The 22,051-nt window shown below is 39.5% G+C and overlaps 1 protein-coding gene across 1 annotated transcript in view; it reads left to right on the top strand.

Moving 5' to 3' along the window:
- The window catches only part of LRP4 (LDL receptor related protein 4), a 135,480-nt gene extending 115,288 nt beyond the window's left edge, over nt 1-20,192 (top strand). The window contains exons 33-38 of the mRNA XM_089523127.1: nt 3,764-3,877; nt 4,499-4,622; nt 4,994-5,061; nt 7,547-7,634; nt 8,207-8,348; nt 13,599-20,192. Coding sequence (XP_089379253.1) covers nt 3,764-3,877; nt 4,499-4,622; nt 4,994-5,061; nt 7,547-7,634; nt 8,207-8,348; nt 13,599-13,931 — 869 coding nt within the window. The 3' untranslated portion in view covers nt 13,932-20,192. The remainder of the gene's footprint in view (nt 1-3,763; nt 3,878-4,498; nt 4,623-4,993; nt 5,062-7,546; nt 7,635-8,206; nt 8,349-13,598) is intronic.
- Nucleotides 20,193-22,051: the final 1,859 nt, after the last annotated feature.

The following is a 22,051-nucleotide window of genomic DNA, read 5'->3' as shown; positions in this document are numbered from 1 at the left end:
TATTTTGTATGGTTGCACATATTTTCACCTGAAAATTGTGCCAGTTTTTTCTTTTTAATTATAGGGTTGCAGGGTGTTTGGGAAACTGGTGGAAGGTTTCATGGGTTGCAAAGTTGGGCTCCGGGCCTCCATGTAGCCCATGGGCTACACGTTCCTAGCTGCTGCTGTAGGGGCTGTGTGCTAGTGTGTGAATAGTCAAAAACAAAAGTGCTCTATCTTGCTTTTTCTCGTGCTCTTTCTCTGCCACCACCTTTTCGTTTCATATTGTCCTTCCCAACAAACTGCTGAGAGAAGGACAGATAGATCTTGCAGAAGCCAAATCTGGTTGCTATCAGTGGGTTTCTGAAATTAGGACCACATAATACTAAAACCAACGAGAACCAGTGTTGTGTAATGCTTTGAGTGTTGGAATAGGACCCTGGGAGACCATGGTTCAAATCCCTACTTGTCAATAGAAACCACTGGGCAATTCACATTATCTCAGCCTCAGTGGAAGGCGAAGGCAAACCTCCTCTGTACATTAAACAAGCATTAGGTTGGAACCCAAATCCAGAGGTATCCCAAGAGGAATCCCAAGCTTGATGAAATTAAAATTTAAAATTAGAAGTCCTTGAATCCTCCAAGCAGGAAAAATGTGATTTTGCAAGTTGTACCTCTGGTCTAATAACAGGTCCCTCTCTTTAAGTATGTACCCTGTGGGTGTCTACCATTTTTCAGAATATACCTCAGTTTTATCTAACATTCTGACAAATGCCATATTAAGGTTTAGAACAGGCATGGGCAGAATCTTAGAAACCACCCTAAGAAAACATCAGCTGTGTAAATATCTATATTATAACAATAGCAGTAGGATTAGCAATAGCATTTACATTTCTATACTGCTTCATAGTGAACTCAGCACTCTCTAAGCGTTTTAAAATCTGTAAGCTAATTGTCCCCCAAAAGCTGGGTACTCATTTTACTGAACTACAAAAGGTTGGAAGGCTAAGTCAACATTGGAGCCCTGGGATCAAACCCACAACCTTGTAGCTGTAGTACGGGCATTTAACCAATGTGCCACCAGGGCTCCTTTTTAAAAACAAACAAACAAATAAACAAAAAACAGGCAGTTCCTAGATTCCATCCCACATAACACCAGGCTACAGGTCAGAGCAATACAGAATTTTTTAAAAGCCTGGTCAGCTTGGTTTTTGTGGAACTCTTTCAATTGTAAGAGGCACAGTAGATCAGGGGCGGGATACTGTAGCTTCCAAGTTGCATTTGACGTACAAGGTCATTTTTGTGCCTCCCCAAACGTTCCCACCCCACCCCTAAATTTGGTTGAGGCCATTTTTGCCACCAAATAGCCAATACCTCCTCTCCTCTGGATGGTGCTATTGGCTATTTCCCCAAGTTTTCAAGCCATTCTGGAGCTTCATCTTTTTTAAAAAAAGGCCTTTAGAAGCCTTCGGTATCTCTTTTCAAACCAGGAAATTCCTAGTTAGCGTTCCTGGAACTTTCTGGCTAGCTACCTCTAGGTTTATGGTCTGTTCTAGATGTTATTGTCTGCTCACCAAATACAAACAATTGAAAAGTCCTGCTTTCACAATCTAGCTTCTACCTGGGTTGACAAATTCTAAACAGATTATAAAACAAAACAAAAGTACAGGCCCTGGGCACTTGGCCAACCTGGACATGGTCCCCAGCCCTACTGCCATTGCCCCTGTAATAAATGATTTGTAGTACAGGATATAACAGAAGAGATCAATATTGCATCTTACTCAGATCAATAGACTAGGTTAGCCTCTACTCAGTGGTGTTCACATGCATTCTTTTACTAGCTCTCATATATAAAAGTAGCAGCTCTTCACTCCTAGGTGAGTAGCATAAATCACTGAACTTGATACAACATTGTTGGAGGAGAGAGATACAGAAACCTATCTACTACACTGTACACTCAGTATCCTGGCCTTCTGTAGAAAGAATTGCATAGTAAGATTAACATACACTCACACGTACACAATGGGTTTACCTGTAAGATAGAGATCTCCCTAAAACACTTTGCCTGTCATAATGAATAATTAATTTTAAAAATTGATTTTACTTAATATTTTTAAAAGAACATTATGACTAACTTCTCCTTTTGCTATAGGCTTCTTTACTTTGAGGAAAAAGGCATAATAGATTTGGTAATTAAAAATTTAGAATGCAGACAAGTGTACTAAGGAGGAATTTCAGAACTAAGACAAAGAGGATAACTGTGCCATGACCTGGTGCTTCTCCTTACTGTCCAGTGGTACACAAATTGAAGCGTTGTCCCCTTAGAGTGAGATTCTTTTTAGAAGAAAGACTGAGAGCTTATCAATCTAGAAAAGGGCTAACAAAAGTTTCCAAGGATCAACCAAGTGTGTGTGTGAGAGAGAGAGATCTGATTTCTGTGATATAAATGGATATCAGAGTCAAAGATACTCGCAATTGAGTCATAGACATTTGAACTGCTGGTAATAGCTAGGACAGATTGCTGAATACAGTGAGCCTGTGCCATATGTGGGCTTCACTTACGTAGCTTTCAGCATATGCTGAATTTCATCAGTGGCGTGTGCGCCCTACACCACCACATGCACGCACCCCATTATTTTCAATACGATTTTCCCCTTATGCAAGGGTATCTGGAATGGATCCCCCCACCTAAGGGGAAGAAGGACTGGATTATGAGTTGTTCTTTTAGCCAAAAGGACAATGACTAGCAAACTGAGAGATAAAAAAGGAAGAAAACCTAAAACAAAGCAAGGAGCTAATAAAGGCTTTGCTGAAAAATGCTAATTAAATTATCATTTTCTGCCACTTGGCTTATGGCCATTAGTTTTTTAGCTGACTTTAAGAGTATAAATATAGCTGCAGCCTTGTTCCCAGCATATAACCCAGTTCATATTTCTATAATTAGATGTAGGTTCCTATAATACCTATAAGTTCTATAATTAGATGTATTCCTATAATTAGATGTATACTGAGATTCTGTCAGGCCTTCACCTGACAGAAAAGTTGACCAAGTTTCATGCAGCCAAGCAAATGAAGCTAAGCTTGTAACCACAGGTGAGTTCTTCATTATCCTTCACTATGGAACAGAACAATTAACAGTTATAACAGCAGTTAACAGTTTTGGTCTAGTTTGTGTACAATCAGACAAAGACTGGAGGAGCACTAGGCACGCGATAGACGTCTGGATGCAAGTAGATGGGCATCTAAGTGCTAGGGGGAATAAAGGTAACTTGCTCACATTGATAAATAGATTTAATTCTAAGGCCTGCTGTAACTTCAGTTGGTTTGGAGAGTCAGCTAATAATATTCAACCTAATTTTTGAGGCTGCACCTGCAGCCTAAAAGACTGGCATTCATGAGGCAGTGTGTCAGGCCTCCCAAAGTCTCAGATTACCAGTGGTGCAGGTGAGATGACATAGTGGCTTCTGGAGGCCCTGGTTCAAAACACATACTTGCACACACTTGGTATCTTAAAAAGTTATGTCACACTTAGTGACAAAACAAATGTTCTATCTTCATGAGCTAGTATTAATGAAATTCTTTCTGCTGTTGATTCTTGCCATCCTCCAGTCCCTTGATTGGCTATGTGGGTTGCTGTGATCCTGTAGTATTGGGCGGTTGGTCAGAACCACTTTATTTAACTTTCAGCACCGTTGATTTTGATGGGAAAAAATATTAAGCCCTTGTGGTTGTGGAGAAAAAATGATACTCTGTGTCAAATGTGTTGTCTGTTTGTTTCTTCTAGGTACCAATGCTTGTGGAGTGAATAATGGTGGCTGTACCCATCTCTGCTTTGCCAGGGCTACTGACTACATTTGTGCATGTCCAGATGAACCAGATGGGCATCCTTGCTCCAACAGTAAGTTTGTAGAACTTAATACATAAATCACAATTTGTGTTTCTGTTTAGCAAGACCTACTTGGAGAACCAGCTCTGTGTGCTTTAGTAAGCCAAGTTTAGATAACAGAACAGTATATACTCCAGAATAATTCATTCAAAAGATTTACCGCAGAGATTTTTATTTTGTTGCCTTTGCAGGCAGTTGCCTTGTAAACTTGATGTTTTTTCTTTGAAATTTCCTTCTATGCTCCAGATGTCCCAGATGCATATTTTAACATTCTGGGTCTCAAAAGAATAGTGTATGTGATTGGCATTTTGTGCAGTGACTTTAAAAATGTACTTGCAGATAATACTGAGGCTTTGCTTAGGGAAAAGTGGCAGATTAATGAGAGAACTCCAGTCTCTTTTGCTGCTTTCATAAAGGCTCTAACAGTAAATGATTTCAGTATACTAATGCTTTCTTCCTACTTTATCATTCTTGTTTTCTTATGAGTACATTATTTGTTGAACCAAAAAAAAAACCTTAAAAATAATCTCCTGCTATGTCTAGAATAATGAATGGCTGATTTTGGATAAAATTTGTATCTTTATAGTTATTTCCTGTTCTTCAGGTTCTGTTTTCATTCTCTCTTCCATATAGTTCCTGGCATGGAGCCTTCAATTCCAGAGACCACTCATTCAAGCAAAAAGTATCAGACTCCCACAGATAGATCTGGTTCTTCCACAACAAGACCACACATATCTGTAGAAATGACAGAAGGAAAGTAAGTGGCTTCATTTATTAAAAATATGAATGTAAAGAAAGATTGCATCTTTCTCCTTTCAGACTTTTCTCCCCTAAGCTGTAAAGAAATGTTCCAACATTACATACCATAAACTATCTCTCTGTAATATATACCATTATTGCATATTCCTTTGTTCTTGTAAGACTGAAATTTACCCACTGCTCAGATATATTAAATAGTTTTTTTTTAAAAAAAAACTGCTGTTCCATTTACATTATATTTGATAAGGAAAAGAGGTTATTGTTATATTTCATGTCTAGTCTGTTCCAGTCCATATCAGCTTGCTTCAATCCGTCATAGGATGACTGGTTCTCTTGAGGCTGACTTTCTGTACCTTTTTTGTTGTGCAGCTGCTCTGACAGGAAGGCTGGCCAAGGCCTGTGCAGCCGAGCAAATGAAGCTGTGCTTGCCACCACAGGTCAGTTCTGCATTTTTATTCTTCACTGTTGAAAATGGCACCAAAAAGCAATTAACAGCTATAAGTGATCAAACTAGGAACACAAGTTACAAGTATATGTGTGTGTATGTGTGTAGGAGGCTGGCTCAAGGAAAAACAAGTCAATTATTATTATTATTATTATTATTATTATTATTATTATTGTCTGAACTGCTCTTCATCTAGAGGGGTCTCAGGGCTGTCTACAGAAGTAATTAAAATAATTAAATTATTAAAACAGTTGTGGATTTGCTTTGTGTTTTTGCTGTTGCTGTGTTTGCTTCATGTGTTTCTCTATCTTATTCCTCAACTCAGATTTACTGTGCTGCAACAGCTGTCTTAAACTTTGCAATGGCACAGTGGGTCTCGGCATACTAAAGAGGTCTTAGTGGACAATGGAGCAGTGATACCACCAGTTATGTTGTTTATCTAAATAAAATATGCTAATTTTGCATATCAGCCCTCATTCTGTCTGAATTGTGTTCTTTGAAAATGATATCTATCTGTTTCTGATGAAAGATTTTGGACAAATTTTTTAGAAGCAAGCAGATTATTAACATTAATGAAAGTAAATTTGAGTTATTAATACTACATTTTGATGGGATAGCTAAGGCAGTTTATAGTACTTGTTTCCCATGAATATAGGTATCTAGAAATGTTGCTGAACAAAGATGAGGCTTAGATTAATACAAAGTCCATGGTAATTGTACATGTTGCAGCAAAAACAGCAGAGTCCTGTGGCTTCTTAAAGATTAACAAACACATTTATTGAGCATAAACTTTTATATAACACATTTCATTAGATGCATGAAGTTTTAAATCTGATCCATTAAATGACAAATTAAATGACACGGCAAGTATTTGCACAAGACAAATTGCCAACAGTAAACTCTAAAATGCTACCAACGTTTTTGTTCCCATTTTGGATTTTGTCTCTTGTAATTCTGTTTGGGTTTTTTTTAATTAAATCAAATTCTATTTTGCTTCAGTAAACTCATTTAGAATGCAAATGTTTCATGTTAAGAACTGAGTTAAAATACTTGGGGTAACAAGATTTATAGCCTTTTACACATGGTAGACACACTTGTAAAATGATGTAAAAACATAATTCAGACTATTTTTTTCAATATTTACAAATATGGAGTCACATTCAGAAATTTAGGAAGAATGTTTCATCTGCCAAGAAACTTACAGTATGAATCATTCCTGATAATTCTCATTACCCAGAAAGATCTTTTATATAACATTTATGAAGACTGGGTTTAAAGATTAGAAGTATAATGACAGCAGACTTTCAGGCTCCCTGTAATTTACAGGCTGTAAATCATGAGACAGCCAAGGTGGTTTCTATAAATTGTGGGATCAGATATAGATTCCTACAAACTGTGGTATTAGGGACACAGCACTGCACCTATTATGAGGAAAATGCTTGGAAATACTGTAGTTTGGAGATGTCATCAGGGCAATACAGATTTCCAGCAAATTTGTGGAGAAGTAATAAAGAGAATTAATACTGGAGGAATGTTCTTAGAAAAATTAAAGGCATAGTAGGATACAGTATGACAATAGACAGCCACTGTAGAGTAGTGGTTTGAGCATTGGACTGTGACTCTGAAGATCAGGGTTTAATTTCTTGTTCTGCCATGGAAACCCACTGCATGAACTTGGGCAAGTCACACACAATAGCGTTTTCTGATTTATGGTGAACCTAAGGCACAACAACAACCTAAGACAGAAACAACTTGAAGGCACACAACAGCAACATTCCAAAAAAACCCTTTAGTGAATTTCGTAGTTTACATAGAAGTCTGTGTCTTAAAAATATACAGTACATAAAGTTATTATGGGCATGCTGTTAAGAAGAGACGGTATGTTTAGAGTGTGGCAAACCTGATCCTATGGTGAAATGATATTTTACAGACCTTTGTCCTTATACATATACATCTTTATTACAGCTTCTGTAACAGGGGCTGTTCTTGTGATATACATAGTAGAAAAGCACACATTCAATTATTTCAGCCGTGCCTGATTGATGAAAGCAGGAATAGGGGATACATTATCAATTTAACTCTTAAGAAATCTTATGATAAAGCATCAAAAGTAACCAAGGTGAGGGTGCTACATTATTTAGGGACCTCTGGCAGTTGGCTAGGACAATTGTTTGCTATAATTTCAAGTTGCTGGGGAGTTCAGAATCCACGGTCTATTTCCCTCAAGAGCTAAATTAGCTTACAGTTGTAAACCGCTTAGACACTGCTTAGGCGGTATGAAGTGGTATATAAATGAAGCTTGTTCTTTAAATGCCAGCTTCTCCCCCTCCAGACATATTGACTACAGTGTCTATTATCACCACCCGTGTGTGTGGATGGTGGAAGTTGTAGTCCAACATGCCTGGGAGATGCCAAGTTAGAGAAGGTTTCTTTATAGCCTGAGAACATCCTTTAACTAACTTTTTGTCCTATTTCAGGAGAAGGACTGCATGTCAGCTACATTGTTGGAGGCCTTCTCAGTATATTGATCATATTGTTGTTAATTGGTGCTGTAATTATATACAGGTAATGTCCTCACTCTCTTTCCATCTCTTTTTCTTTATGAATTTATCTGTTGGTTGGAACATTTCCAATAAAGCCCAGGCATTCCTTGCTATGTTTTTGGAAAAAATTCATTAAAAGTAAATTCTGGAAAGGTAGCCATCTTATTCTGTAACAGCAATACATGTGGTATGATGATAATATTCTTCAAGATTTAACTAGAGTTAAGGAGCAAAGTTTCAGCCATAGACAATAAAAGCTAAGATGCTAATAGTCCCAATATCATTATTGTTATAATATTGTTAATTATCCTGCCTTTCTCATAACATGTAACAAAAACAAGGTCTGTGTTAGTGTTTCTTCCCCCTTTTCCACTTGTCTATCAAAAATGTCAGATGCATTAGGTATGCTTTGACTGAACAAGCAACTGAAGAAATGGTCAATTTGTGATGAAAGTGACTTTCTCATAGTTTGAGTAAGGGAAATGCACAGATTGGAATTACTTGTCTGCTGTAGAACATGGCTATAGAACTTCCTAACTATAATACTGAGGTGCTCTATCTCTTTGTTGATTGTTGATTATTGTATTCCTTTAGACACAAAAAGTCCAAGTTCACAGATCCTAGCCTTAGTAATCTTACCTACAGTAACCCATCTTACCAGACATCTACTCAAGAAGTAAAGATCGAGACAATTCCCAAGCCTGCCATGTATAACCAGCTATGTTTTAAGAAAGAGGTAAGAGATGTTTCAGAAACTGAAATAATTATAGTCAAGAATTCAAAGATATAGCTGTGTTAGTCTGTAGAATCAGTATGTGGAGAGATCTTGGAGCACCTTTGAGACTAACTGAAAGAAAGAAATTGGCAACATGAGCTTTCGTAGACTTCAGTCTGTCAGGGATGATGGGAGTTGTTGCTCTTCACCTCTGGCTCTAACCACCTTGTTATGCAGCAGAGCTGACCAGCTTTGGTCAGTAGTTAATGCTTTTCTTCCAAGCAGCAGAGTTTCAGAGAATAGGCTGAAGACCCTGACAAACTCTCCAAGCCTTCTCACTCTTCTTCCTCAGATGTCTCCAAACTTCTCCAGGATTCTGCTGACACTTGTATCTTCACCCAAGACACCAGACAACTCAGTAGTCTTATATAAAAGATCTACTTTATTCTCCTATATACAAATGCTATATGCCCTACAAATCACAATCTCTACAATCTCCAATATATCTCCAATACTCCACTACCCAAACTACCCACAAAATACATTGGCAAACTTAGCAATTATTATAGCCATTGTTAATCACCACCCACTAGTCAGTTTCCACCCAGTGGGCATGTACATCCATTTTGATTGGTTCACATAGTTCCACCCATACTTAAGAATTTCATCATTTCACCTTGTACACTTAATGAATCTCAGGTGTTTCCAATTGTACATTCTATAATTCTGTCCTTGACATTCAAGTCTTCTAAATTACATTAGCTTTTTCACCTGTGTGGCTTCTTAATTGCTTTTGCTTAGTCACTGTGACTTTCACATACATGTTTTATTTCTACTACTGTATGTCCCATGTTGCATTTTCCTTAACACAGTCTACTTCCTCAGATGCATTCCTCAAATGAATCTGAAGAAGTAGATGGAAGTCTACGAAAGCTTGTGCTGCCAATTTTTTTATTTCACTTAGTCTTCAAGTAGGGTTGCCATAAGGCAGGACCTCCAAACCGGGACAAATGTAGGACAAATGTAGGGCCACATTTTCAAATGTAGGACACATTTTTTAAAAAATGGAGGACACATGAAAAATTGATAATTTTTTTAAAATGTTAATATAAATGCATGTTTCTTAGGCATGCTCAAAATGGAGGACATTTTGGCATTATTCCTAGACAGAAGGCTGAAATGTACTTCTCCTTCTGGCCAAACACCCCCCACCCCCAATTCTACAAGAACATTTCCCACTCCCAATCAGGCATAGCATTTGCAAGATCACAGGCAGTCCCTTGTGCCACTGCAAACTACATTTCTCACTCCCAATCAGGCATAGCATTTGCAAGATCACAGGCAGTCCCTTGTGCCACTGCAAACTACATTTCCCACTCCCAATCAGGCATAGCATTTGCAAGATCACAGGCAGTCCCTTGTGCCATTGCAAACTACATTTCCCACTCCCAATCAGGCATAGCATTTGCAAGATCACAGGCAGTCCCTTGTGCCACTGCAAACTACATTTCCCACTCCCAATCAGGCATAGCATTTGCAAGATCACAGGCAGTCCCTTGTGCCATTGCAAACTACATTTCCCACTCCCAAGCAGGCATAGCATTTGCAAGATCACAGGCAGTCCCTTGTGCCACTGCAAACTACATTTCTCACTCCCAAGCAGACATAGCATTTGCAAGATCACAGGCAGTCCCTTGTGCCACTGCAAACTACATTTCCCACTCCCAAGCCTTCTTAGCAATTCCCCCCTTCCTCCTTTTCCTTGCCCCCTCCAACCCCCCCAAACCCCTCGCCCCCTCTTTTTCCCAGGTATGTCTCAACTTAGGAGGGATTTATGGGACAGATCCAAAGCCTTTTTTCTTTTCTAATGGGGGCAAAGCCTTGAGAAGCCCTGGACCCCTGAGAAGAAGAGGAGGGGGGCTTAGAGAGAGGAAGAACGAGAAAAAGAAGATGCGGAGGGGGAAGAAAGGAAGAAAAAGGAGAGGAGGAAGAGGAGGAGAAGAAAAAAAACAGAATAACAAGAAGAAGAGAAGGAGGGGAAAGAGAAAGAAGGGAAGTAGCTCGCCTGAATGCAAATCCCTCCCTGCTTGGATGTTGCCCAAATAAGGAAGCAGAGGGCTGGCCAATAGAGGCAGGGCAGTGCAGCAGCCCCCACCCCAGCTGGTTTCAGTCCTCCTGCTGCTGCTGCTGCTCCAGACAAGCTGCATAGGCAGCACGCTATAGAAGGCAGGCAGCAGCCCTGGGAGCTCAGAGTTGGGCAGCCACCCGGGAATGAGGGCGGGGGTGGGGTGGGACCAGGCACGCCCCCCAGGGGGCGGGAAAGTCCCGCCCACCACCGTGAAATGGCAACCCTATCTTCAAGGTGCTACAAGATTTCTCCACATACTAATTATAGTCAAGTCACAGTATTATTAAAAGACATTTCTCATAGGCCTAATTATTTTGCCTTGCTCCTAAGCAAACTAGCTACAACTACACCAAAAATTCTGTATCTTTTATTTCACCGATATGGATCACATAGGTAAATTTTTATATTGCTTTTGTTATGGGGCACCAATCATGGGGCATAGGACATTTATCAGCACTTTATAAATAAAGGTTAATAATAATAATAATAATTTTCTGATTTATTGTGATGTCCAGGGGAATTGAAGATCACTGTCTCTGGCCACTGTAATTCAATAAGCATGAGTGGTATTGCAGTAGAAAGATGTAGCTGCACAGTGCATAGATCCCTAGTGGGAGGGAAATAGAAATTTTTGGCATATGACAGGCATTTGTGTTGCACTATAGCTGATGCAGGACCAGTGATTAGCCACAATTCCTTAAGACACTTAGTCTCACCTCTGTCTTTCTTCCTCAGCAACTTTCTCACCCCTCTGATAGTCTTTCACCATTCCTCTTTTGACCTGTCCACAGCCTCACAATCAGGTATCACAGCTCTATGTTTGTACAACATCCACTACCCTTATTTCTGTAGTGGTGAATGGCCTGATGCTGTCCTACAAGTATATTACTTGTCTGCTTGTCTGGCTTTGTATATGTGCGTGTTCACCTGCCCCTTAGAAATCCTTCTGCTGCATTTGTGTGCTGGGAAAGAAAATACTTATTGGAGACTCTTAATATTTGCCTTGATCATCTAATCAGATTTAGTTATAGTTTGTGTGTTTTAATCTGCATACCCTTGATTGTGTATGTGTAAGGTATGCTCAACCAAAGAGGTCTTTCTGTCAGTGTGAAGCACAATTTATACGTACAACATAGACCAGGGATAGGCAATCTTTTTGAGCCGGGGGCCGGGTTGCTGTCCCTCAGACAACTGGGGGGCCGAAGCCAAAAACTAAATAATTAAATAATTTTTAAAAAAAATTAAATATATAAATAAACCAGGACAAATGTAGGACAAAATGTTCAAATGGAAGACACTTTTTTAAAAAAATGGAGGACACGCGAAAAAATTTGCTGATTTTTAAAAAAAGTTAATATAAATGCATGTTTCTGAGGCTTCTATAGACAATTGCCCCCCCAAGGCTCCAGCGGCAATCAGCGGCAGGACCGGGCTGGGGCCGGTCCCAAGGCCTCGCCGGGCCGCATCTGGCCCGCGGGCCGCATGTTGCCTACCCCTGACATAGACCAAAAAATTTGAATTGCCTTAAATAATGGCACACTCTCCTACCTTTTCTTATCAAATTCATGTGCACCTCACTGTTTTTAAATGAGACCTTCCCTAAATTTTTTGCTTTTATCATCATACTGATGTGACTTATCTTTTTAACACTTAACATCAGTGTTTAAGCCTTTGTGATTATTTTTATGTTGCATTTACCAAGTCTGTCTTGTATCCCATCCACTTATTGACAACATTCCTCCACTGCATTCACTTTGTTTTTTGTTCTAACAAAGCTCAGAGCACAGGAGATTGTTTCTGAAAATCATCCAATGGGAGATTGTCCTTCTGAGAATCTATGCTGTTACGTTCTCTGTTGAATCACAGATAATCTCCTAGCTGAATGCTTTTTAGCCTCCAGTACTTGTTTTAGTTTTGTTTTGTTTTCTAGATTCTCATGCATTTCAAATTATTCCTCATTCCTGCCCCCTCAGTATGTCTACTACCTGTGCTGTTATCTCTTTCTGTCATTTATGGGATTGCAATGGAATTTCTAATAACAGTGGTTTGTTAGGAAAGGAATTGTACTGTACGTTGTATCCAGATAGCATTTCATAGTTGCAGGAATTTATGAGTTGGGTGCATTTCTGAAGCACATCTTACTATTTTCATGTTCAGTTGTAACTTGTTTGGACAAAATATGTGTTTCCCCTTCTCTAGCCATGATTTTTATCCTTTTCTCTGATTCATCAGGGACTGCCTCAACTAGTGATGTCTTTTTGTGGGGTGTGAATTTAAACCTCAATTTTAAACAAAGCATTTTAGTGGTGGGTTTGCTCATTCTTAGGATCTGAATTAGCACATTTAGCTTATATTTTTTCACCTCTGTTCACTTTAGATAGTGACCTTGTTTCTTCCCCCATTTTTCGCACCAGAATTGCCAAAGGATATAGCTTATTTACTTGAATCAGAGACGGCTAAATCTGGAAGGCTAGGAGGGCACATTATGTGTTACAAAAAGACATTTCCTGGGTCTAAATGGGTCCAGATATCCCATGGAATGTGGTGGAAATGTGTCCCCTGTATGCTAGTTGGACATTTTTGGGTGACAAAAATTTAAACAATTTTTTGCAAGAATTATTTTTTACTTGAGAGGGCAGGGGGGGTTCCAGGTGTGGTGGAAATCCCCTCCCCCAAACCTTCTAAAGTGCATTAGGACCATTATGGAGCAATTCTTTTTTTGCAAAAAAAAGACTCAAGGGGCCCTGGGGTCTACAAAATTGCCTGGAGAGGTGCGTCCTGACTTAAGTCATTGGAATCAGTTCCACAGTAGATCCTTCTTGCTTTGTTCACGCCATACTCTTTAAATCTGGATTACAATTAGCCTTCCCATTCTGGTGCCCTCAGAATGTGTAAGGTGCCCCTCTTCAGTCATCTCAGTCATGAGATGTTTTATTTAATATCCTGCCTTTCTTGCTGCATAGCACTACTAGGTTGTGAGGATTATCTTAAGTGGAGCTGTGATTTTGGCCCATTTCCACTGTATGCAGTGGCTTTGTGCACAAAACAGGAACAGACTTTTCATTAGTTCTCCTGTTCAAGGCTTCTGCTTTACACTACAACTTTGCAGGTTTCATTTTGTCTGTCTATCTGTCTGTCTACAGGCTGGTCCTGATCATAGCTACACCAAGGAAAAGATCAAGATTGTAGAAGGAATATGTCTCTTGTCTAGTGATGAATCTGAATGGGATGATCTCAAACAGATACGAAGTTCTCGGGGATGTATTCTTCGTGACCACGTGTGCATGAAGACTGACACAGTCTCTATCCAAGCCAGCTCTGGCTCACTGGATGATACTGAAACTGAGCAACTGCTACAGGAGGAGCAGTCAGAATGTAGCAGCATCAATGCAACAGTCACTCCTGAGCGCCGAGGCTCTCTTCCAGACACAGGCTGGAAGCATCAGCGTAAACCCTCAACAGAGAGCGAAGTTTAAAGCACACTCAAAGACACTTCTTCTCTGCCATCCTTCGCACTGACAAGATAAGATCTTGCCTGCTCTTCAAGGAGGAACTCAGACTAGCCTCTGTATCTCATGGAGACCAGAGACTACTTTTGATGAGGCACCTGAACTAGACTGCCTTTGTGGCTCATGGGAAACAACTCAAGAGACTTTTGGCTCATTGATAGTTTATGTTTATTTATATGTCCCTTTTCCTAGAAACTGTGGTGTTGAGTTCAGCAGCAGCTTTTTCCCAGCTGAATTTGATACAGCTTTCATTTGGTGAATGCATGAGTGAACTGAGGACACTGTATCACCAAGTGGCCAGAGTTTCTGAACTTACCTACTCCTGATACCTGTTGCCTTTCTTCTGAGGATATTGGCACTAACTGGATTTTGCACTGTACTCTTTCTACTTTAAGGGGGAAAGGGTTGGGCGCAGTAGAGGTGAAAGAGGTGATGTAAAAGCAGATCAGTTCTACAGATACAGGGAAAGTAAATGCATCTGTAATTTCATAGCAAGGGGTAGTGTAATATTGCTGCCATCTTTTCAAGCTGTAGAAAACCACTACCAAATCCAGCATTGGATAAGAGGAATCTAAAGTGTACATCAGTCTGTTGCTGGCAATAGACATTGCTCCTGCTGTGTCTAGTTCATTGTGCTAGAATGCCCACTTCTCTCCTAAAACATACTTCTGGGCTTTGCAGATATTCCCTGTGGGGACCGATTCTTATTTTTAGAGCTTCCCATTAGCTTTGACTTGCAAAGAATATGTTGAGTGCAATGGTTTTGTATCACAGTTCTTTGTTAGTCAAAAGGCCCATACTTTAGAAATGTGTGCTACTGAAAACCGTGTTAGCCTGTGGAACATAAGTCAGGACTATGTGGTTATTTTTAAATTTTGGAACGTAATTGGATGAGAAGTGAACTCGAAACTCCAGCTTCAATATGCTATTGCATACCGTATATACTCAACTATAAGTCGACTTCATGTATAAATCGAGGGCAGGTTTTGGAGCCAAAATTAAGGATTTTGACATGACCCATGGATAAGTCGAGGGCAAAACTTAGGGGCATGTAACAAAGAATGAATCAAAGCAAAACAATGCCAAAAATATTACAAAATTCCATCAGGCATGTTTGTGTTCACAGTAAAGGCTGGATGGATGAGAGAATAGAGTGGGGTCAGTGATTCCAGGAGATTATGCTTTTGCCTTTCTCCAGGTGATGTTTCCTTTTTAAAATAAGAGTTAAAGTACAGTACCTACACTGGCCCATGGATAAGTCGACTCAGTTTTTTGGGGTCAATTTTTTGACCAAAGTTTCTAGACTTATACACGAGTATATACAGTAAATCCAGTAAGGGACTTTTTCCTATGCCTTTTTGGGGGGGAAGGGAGTCTCTTTAGAGATTCTGGAAGGGAAAAATTTGCTTGTGACTTCTTTTTGTAGTTGCAGGATAGGTTGAGCAGTGAAAGTTTGGTGTCAGAAAGCGGGTATGTGCAATTGAAAGATAATGAATGTTAGGCAGGTACTGAGGCAGGAGACATACTATGAATTGCTTAATCATTTAAAGTTCCATTTTCATTGCAACTAACACATGGCTGTGTCCATACTGCAAAACAGGCCCAGGGCATGGGAAACTGTCTTTTCAGAACATGAGATGGCAGTACGTATCACAAATAGTTGCTGCGCAGGTTCTAGACATCCTTTGGCAGAACAGCAATTAAGTTCCTACTTGGAACTGTTAAAGCACAGTATATATTCCCTGGGTAAGTGCAGCAGTTTTGTTCACCACAGTCCTGCAAGTGCCTCTCCTGTGATAAGTAAGTGTTCCACAGACTGTGTGTTGGGTGAATGGCTTTGGCATCACTGATAAACACATTACTTCCCTGTGTCATTACCACTTTGTCCATGGATCACTTCCTATAATTTAAATGTAGAGCAAGCAAGTAGCTAAAATGTAGTAGTAGACTCCAGCACAGTTATTACCTTTTTGCTTTCAAAATTGTCTCATTCAGTGGTGACTTCAGCAGAAGCTGTTGTTAATTTTTTTTTGGGGGGGGGGGGCTGCCCCCCCTTTTAAAAACTTTATTTGGCTTTCTCTCTGTCACAAATCTGTATTTCTTTCAAAAATCAAAACATTTTATATGCTCATCAGAACTGGCAATACTGCATGCAGTAAATGTGTGTTTCAGTCATCTGTATCAGAATGTATGTGCAACATCACTTGTATTGAATGTTGTATGTTTGTTTCACACTTCACAGAAACTTGTTTGCGCTTGGTTGTCTGCATCAGACCTCTCATTCTTCTTCCATTTCTCTCTGTCATCACATTTGCTTCTGTGTTGTTCTCAGAATGTTTCCAGTTAAATTTGTTCATTGTTAGAGTGGGATTGTATCCACATTCTCCATATTATAAAGAAATATGGAGGCCAGGAAAGTCCTGGGAAACAGTAGGAATGCTAGATGGACTTAGAGCAGCCTGTTTTGGACTAATCTTGGCCTGCCTGACAACTCACTTAACTGCAGGTGTTGGTTTTTTTTTTCATATTATAGCTGTCATGCAAAATCGTATCTTGCGAAAGCTATACATTAGCATTGCTATATGTGATCTTCACTTAATGAAAACATGCACAAAGTTCTGCTGCAGAATCCCATATCAAAGCCAATATGTCCTTAAAACGCAATTGCTTTGGGTAAGTTTTGCCTAGCATATGCCTGTATTGTTCCTTCAAAAATGTACTAGTTCTGGCTCAAGAGACCTGTTTTCATTGTTACAGAGAGGACAGGTGATGGAGTATCATCTTCAACCATGGGCCTTTATTGAAAGTCAGATATTTAAAGTGACAGTTTTTCTCCAATGGAGACTAGTCCCTGTGATTCAGCGAAGATAAATAGTAGCTAACAATAGACAAATGGTTCATTGTGCAAAACAAATCTCATATTCTTGTCAAATATGTATTGCACTCTACTTTAAAGAAGCATTATCTCAAAGCAATTCTTTGAAGGTGGTTAGGCTGAAATATACTGTACTATCTAGTCTAAAATTACCCATTAAACCTTATACAAGTTGAGTCTCCCTTATCTGAAATGCTTGGAATCAGAAGTGTTTTCAATTTTGGATTGTGGGGGAGTTATGGCATATTTGCACATACATAGTGAGATGTCTAAGAAATGAGACCCAAGTATAAACATGAAATTCATTTATGTTTCATATACACATTGCACACATAGCCTGAAGGTAATTTTATACACAATATTTTAAATAATTGTGTATTTGAAACAACTTTGGTATACATTGAACTATCAGAAATATAAGGTGTCACTGTCTGAGCCACCCATGTGGACAACTTCGGATTTTGGAATTTCGGATAAGGGATACTCAACACATACTTGGATGGGAATTTGAACACAGACTTTCTAGGCCAAATCCAGAATTCAGTCCACTGTGAGTTCAATACAGATTTGGAACAGCCATTATGTTGTCGTTTCCAGCATACTAATCGGTATTAGGATGTAGGTGGGCCTTCATAGTGCTCAAAACACTTACTCAAAGCAATTAGTTTTGGTAACTAATGCATACTTCAAAGTATACATTCAAATAGTTTACCTTTTTACAGGTAGCTGTATCCTATCTTGGAGATACAGCTCATAGAGAAATTTCAGTTTGATCAGGATTGTGTGCCTGCTGTTGTGAATTGTATGATCTCATTGGCTCAGAAGTGTTCTCCTTTTCCAAAATAGCCTGTCATTCATATTTGTGTACAAGCCCATTCATGTTTACTGCTGTTATAACATCCCGGGCATATATGTGATTGAACATGAGCTTTGGTTACTTGGATGTAGGGAAAATCAAGTCAACCAAGCCCTTACAGTTTTCTCAGCATGTCTGCTTTTCCCAGACGTAAACTCAGAAAACACAGGACACTTTGGAAGGAACTATATGTTATGTCAGCAAATGTTTATGGGAATGCAGATGTGGCATTCATAGGAAAGGGTTGCTTAATACTGCTTCTCCATCAGTTCTCATCTGTGGTCCTCTTCCAAGAACCTCCCTCTCTCAACAACGAACAACTACTTAGATTCACATCTTATTTTAGAGATTTCTTGGAGGTGGCACAATTTTTAAAAACAATGTGAACAGCACACAGTATAACAGTCAAGTACCCCATCCTGTCCATTGAATTTCTCCTTCACATTCTTGACCCTAGGTGTTAGAATTACAAGTAGAAGAACAGTGTTGAGAACTCTGTATTTAATCCTTAATGTCTGGTTCCATCCTTTGTAAACATTGCCTGTTTTGCATTCACTTCCAATGCACTTTTATTTTCATCCTGTCCCACAGACTCCATGCACTTGACTTTAACGTTGACTTCTGCTAATAACTATGTTACACTTTGCTTTCCTCTTTCCTATTCTGAAAAAGTGCATGCATTTCCAGTTTACTGATAGTTACTGGCGATAGAGGTATATGGACAAGGACAAAAGTCTAGTATCATTTCTTTTTTTGAGAGAGAAGAAAGCAGTGTAAAGGAATTATGCTAGCTATATGCTGGTGTTTTTAACTGGTTGCAGAGAATTATAAATCAGATTAACGAACCCTGGATGATGTGCATTCCTATGACAAATTGGTTATGACTGGGGCATGGAGCTATTTTTGTATTCATTGGTAGGCTTATTTCTCTTCTCTCAGAAAAAAAACATATTAGATTTTAATTTAATTCTGTTTATTTTAATTGGCTCCAACGTTTGTGGTCATGTTTGCTGAAATTTCCTAAGATGAAGAGGTGATGAAATCAAGTCTCATCAAGGCAAGTATATTTAGGGGGTAACTGTATCACAGCAACCCATGATCAAAATTAAGGCCTATAAATATGGGGGGAATATGAAGCCACACTTCAGACATTGATGAAGACATTGAGACTAGAGTGAAGTTTTGCATATAGGCAGTCACGTTTAAAAGAACAATCTATTAAAAATAAATTAGTTGAAAACAGCTTTATCTCTTCACTTCAGAGGTTTAGCAAATCAACAGAAAAAGCTGCTTCAGCAAAGAGCCACTGGATTTTCACCCCTGCCACTTATATTAATCTTCCCTTGAAAGCACTCTTGTCTTGGTAAGGACCCTTTCTATTGCACACTCCAACCTTGAAACCTGTTTTCTCAAAACCTGTTACCTGGCTCCTCCATTCCACCACTAGCAGGAGTCAAAAGAGCTGCCAGGCATTGAAAGAATGGTGCCTATTGTCTTAGTCCTACTTCTGAAATTAGGATGTGAATCTCTGCTCATATATCCAAGCAAGCTTTAGCCAATGCTGCTGATGGTGGTGGTTGTGATTATGGGGCTCATTACACGCATGCTGAAGTGAAGTCTCACTTTACTGAGACTTTACAGAATGGGGGGAAGGCCAGAAGTGGGGACAATCTCTTGAGCACTGATTGACTGTGTAAAAAGAAAATGTATCTCTCCTGTCTATTAATGGAAGTGATATCCCTTCATTCCTGTGTAATAGTTTTAACATTACTCATTGGAGAGAGATGATTTTTTTTCCTGGAGTTATTTAACCACTATGTTCAGTATTTTAGGAAATGATGATGATAATTTAATATAAACTTAGCTTTTCTTAATCATTCTTCTGTCCTTTTGAATTGTGAATCACAAGCCTGTGCTTTAAACATGAGGCTCCATATAGATCCTTATCTCTTGAAGAAATAACTAAACCGAGAGCAGTGTGGGAAAAACAGAATGGGAATTTCACTTGATGGGGCTATACTACACATTCTAAATATGAAAAATGCCTGAACCTCAGATTACTGGGACTGCCACTTTGCTATTAAGTTGACACTGCTTACAGCCTAATTTGAAGCCATATGAAACAATGTTTTTTGTATTTTGCTGATTTAAATATTTAAGATGCATTCCTTTTTTTAAAAAAAAAAGTGCATTGATATGCTGCTTATTGCATTTTGAGAGCCTTGTGGGCTTTTACTGTGTTTTTCCTTTTAGCCCAGAGTCAATCCCTCTTCCAAATACACCAGTTCCTAAAATCATTAATGTAAAGTGAAACCAAAAAAGAAATTTCAAGTGCTTTACTCTATGTCCAGGTCAGGGTAAGCAAGCTGTAGGCAGGATAGCATATGGTGCGGGAAGATGTGAGTTGTGGTCCACCACACCTGAAGGTCCTTAAGTTGCTCATCCCCATATCTTGTCTATTATGTCTTGCACTCACAGTTGCTTTTATAAGCATGAAACACTAAACCCGTTTTGAACAAACTGCTTTGCTTGTGAATAGAATGTTTTATCTTTTACAGGTAGTCTAAAAGCCTATCTTTTCATGAAAGATTAAAAGTCTTTCATGAAAAGTCCATGAAACATCAGTTGACATGATTCCTCCATTTTAGTTCCCTTATGTTTCCACACAGCATAGCAACCTAGAAAATGGCACCATAGCTAGCTTCAAAAGTAGATGAAATGTATGCCTTAGACATACCTTTTAGTGAACCTTTTAGAGACTGAGTGCCTAAACTCAAAGGTGTTCCCGCACCAGATGTCACCTGGTGCTGGAGTGGGACTTCCGGGGGGTGGGACATTAGGGGGCAGAATTCCGCCTTCTGGGGGCAGGATTCCCCAGAGACAGCTGAAGGCCCGGCATGTTTGTTCCTCCTCTTCCCCACCCTTCATGTGCCATCTCTGGCACGTGCCATAGGTTTGCCACCACAGGCTTAGAGCAACATAAACCATGTGGTTATTTCATGAAAGAAAGATATCAGTACGTACTTATATTTTTATAGATTCACATGTAACAAGAAATCTTAAGCCTCTCAGATGTCCATTAAATTGCTCTATTACATGTCATCTGTATCAAGTGTTCAGCAGGCAATTGCAAAAGGATGAAGCAGAAAGCAGTTTTGCCAATGGGGGAGAAGGGAGAGGTCATTGTTCTGCTCCAAAAAGTTATGTAACCATGGTGCGGTACATACCGCCAACAAGTGGCCTACCAGCGCCAATTTTGCGGTTAGGGAATGCATGGCAACCACATGGTCCCTAACCTTAATATGTGCCGGTGGCGTAACAATGGTGGCACCCTGTGTACACAGGGGCTGCCATTGTTATGTAAGAGCTGCACGGTGTCCTCACATTGCCACATGGTGCTTACATAACGAGTGTGCCAGTGGCGCACTTGTTACGCCGCCCCTGTGGCTCAAAAAGAATCCGTTTTTTTCCGGGTTCTTTTTCCTCCGTAGGGAAGCCATGTGGTCTAGTGGCCATGGCTTCCCTCCGGAGGAAAATAGGCTGCTGACAGGTCATCTGTTTCCAGCGGTCTGTCCTGCACCCATATGTCTAGCATCAGCAGTGAGCCCCCAATGGTTTGACTAAGTATGCAAAGCTTTGAGCAATTAAAGTCTCATCTTTCCCTTTGGACCTCTGGCTTATACTAGTATCAGGATGGTGTAAACATTGTGCTTCGTGTTGAAACCAACTGTAGAATGATTTTTTAAAAATAGTGGAAGCTGAGAGCTCCATTGCCAGTCCTGAATAACCAGTCCTGCTTTGAGGTAGTGAGGCATCATATCAATTCCTCCATCTCCCAGTGCCACATCGTACATTTGTATAGTATCAAACATCCATAATATAAAAGCACAGGGGCTATCATTACTACAAACATAGACTGTGCCCAACAGATCTCTGAATTGTATTCTCATGAGCTGGAGAAATTAGAAATAACTTTCCTAACAAACGAAAATGATTCAAATGTGAACTATCTAATTGCAAATAGTCTGTACTGGGGGTTATAACAACTGGCTAGAATGCACGTTGGATCAGGAAATACAAGAATTTCAGAATGAGAAGCTTGAATTAAATGTAATAAGCTGTGGTTCTTATATTCCACAGAAATCACTTCATTGTCCCTAGGTGGTACATCATTCCAACCTGTGCATTATCCACAAAGGGCAAACTGCAAGGTAAAAGATTCATAGTACTAACTTGTGAAAAGTGACTCAGTCATCTTTCTGGAAAGTCCTTCTGGAGATCATTTATAGATGACATATTAAATTGCTTTTGCCTTTGTTTCCATCCACACATGGGACTGCTATGTCTCAATGATTA

Source organism: Sceloporus occidentalis, unplaced genomic scaffold (assembly GCF_023333645.1).
Source record: "Sceloporus occidentalis isolate IW3139 unplaced genomic scaffold, rSceOcc1.0.p SCAF_4, whole genome shotgun sequence".
NCBI classification, from domain to species: Eukaryota; Metazoa; Chordata; class Lepidosauria; order Squamata; family Phrynosomatidae; genus Sceloporus; species Sceloporus occidentalis.
This window is presented reverse-complemented; position numbering and strand designations above follow the sequence as displayed.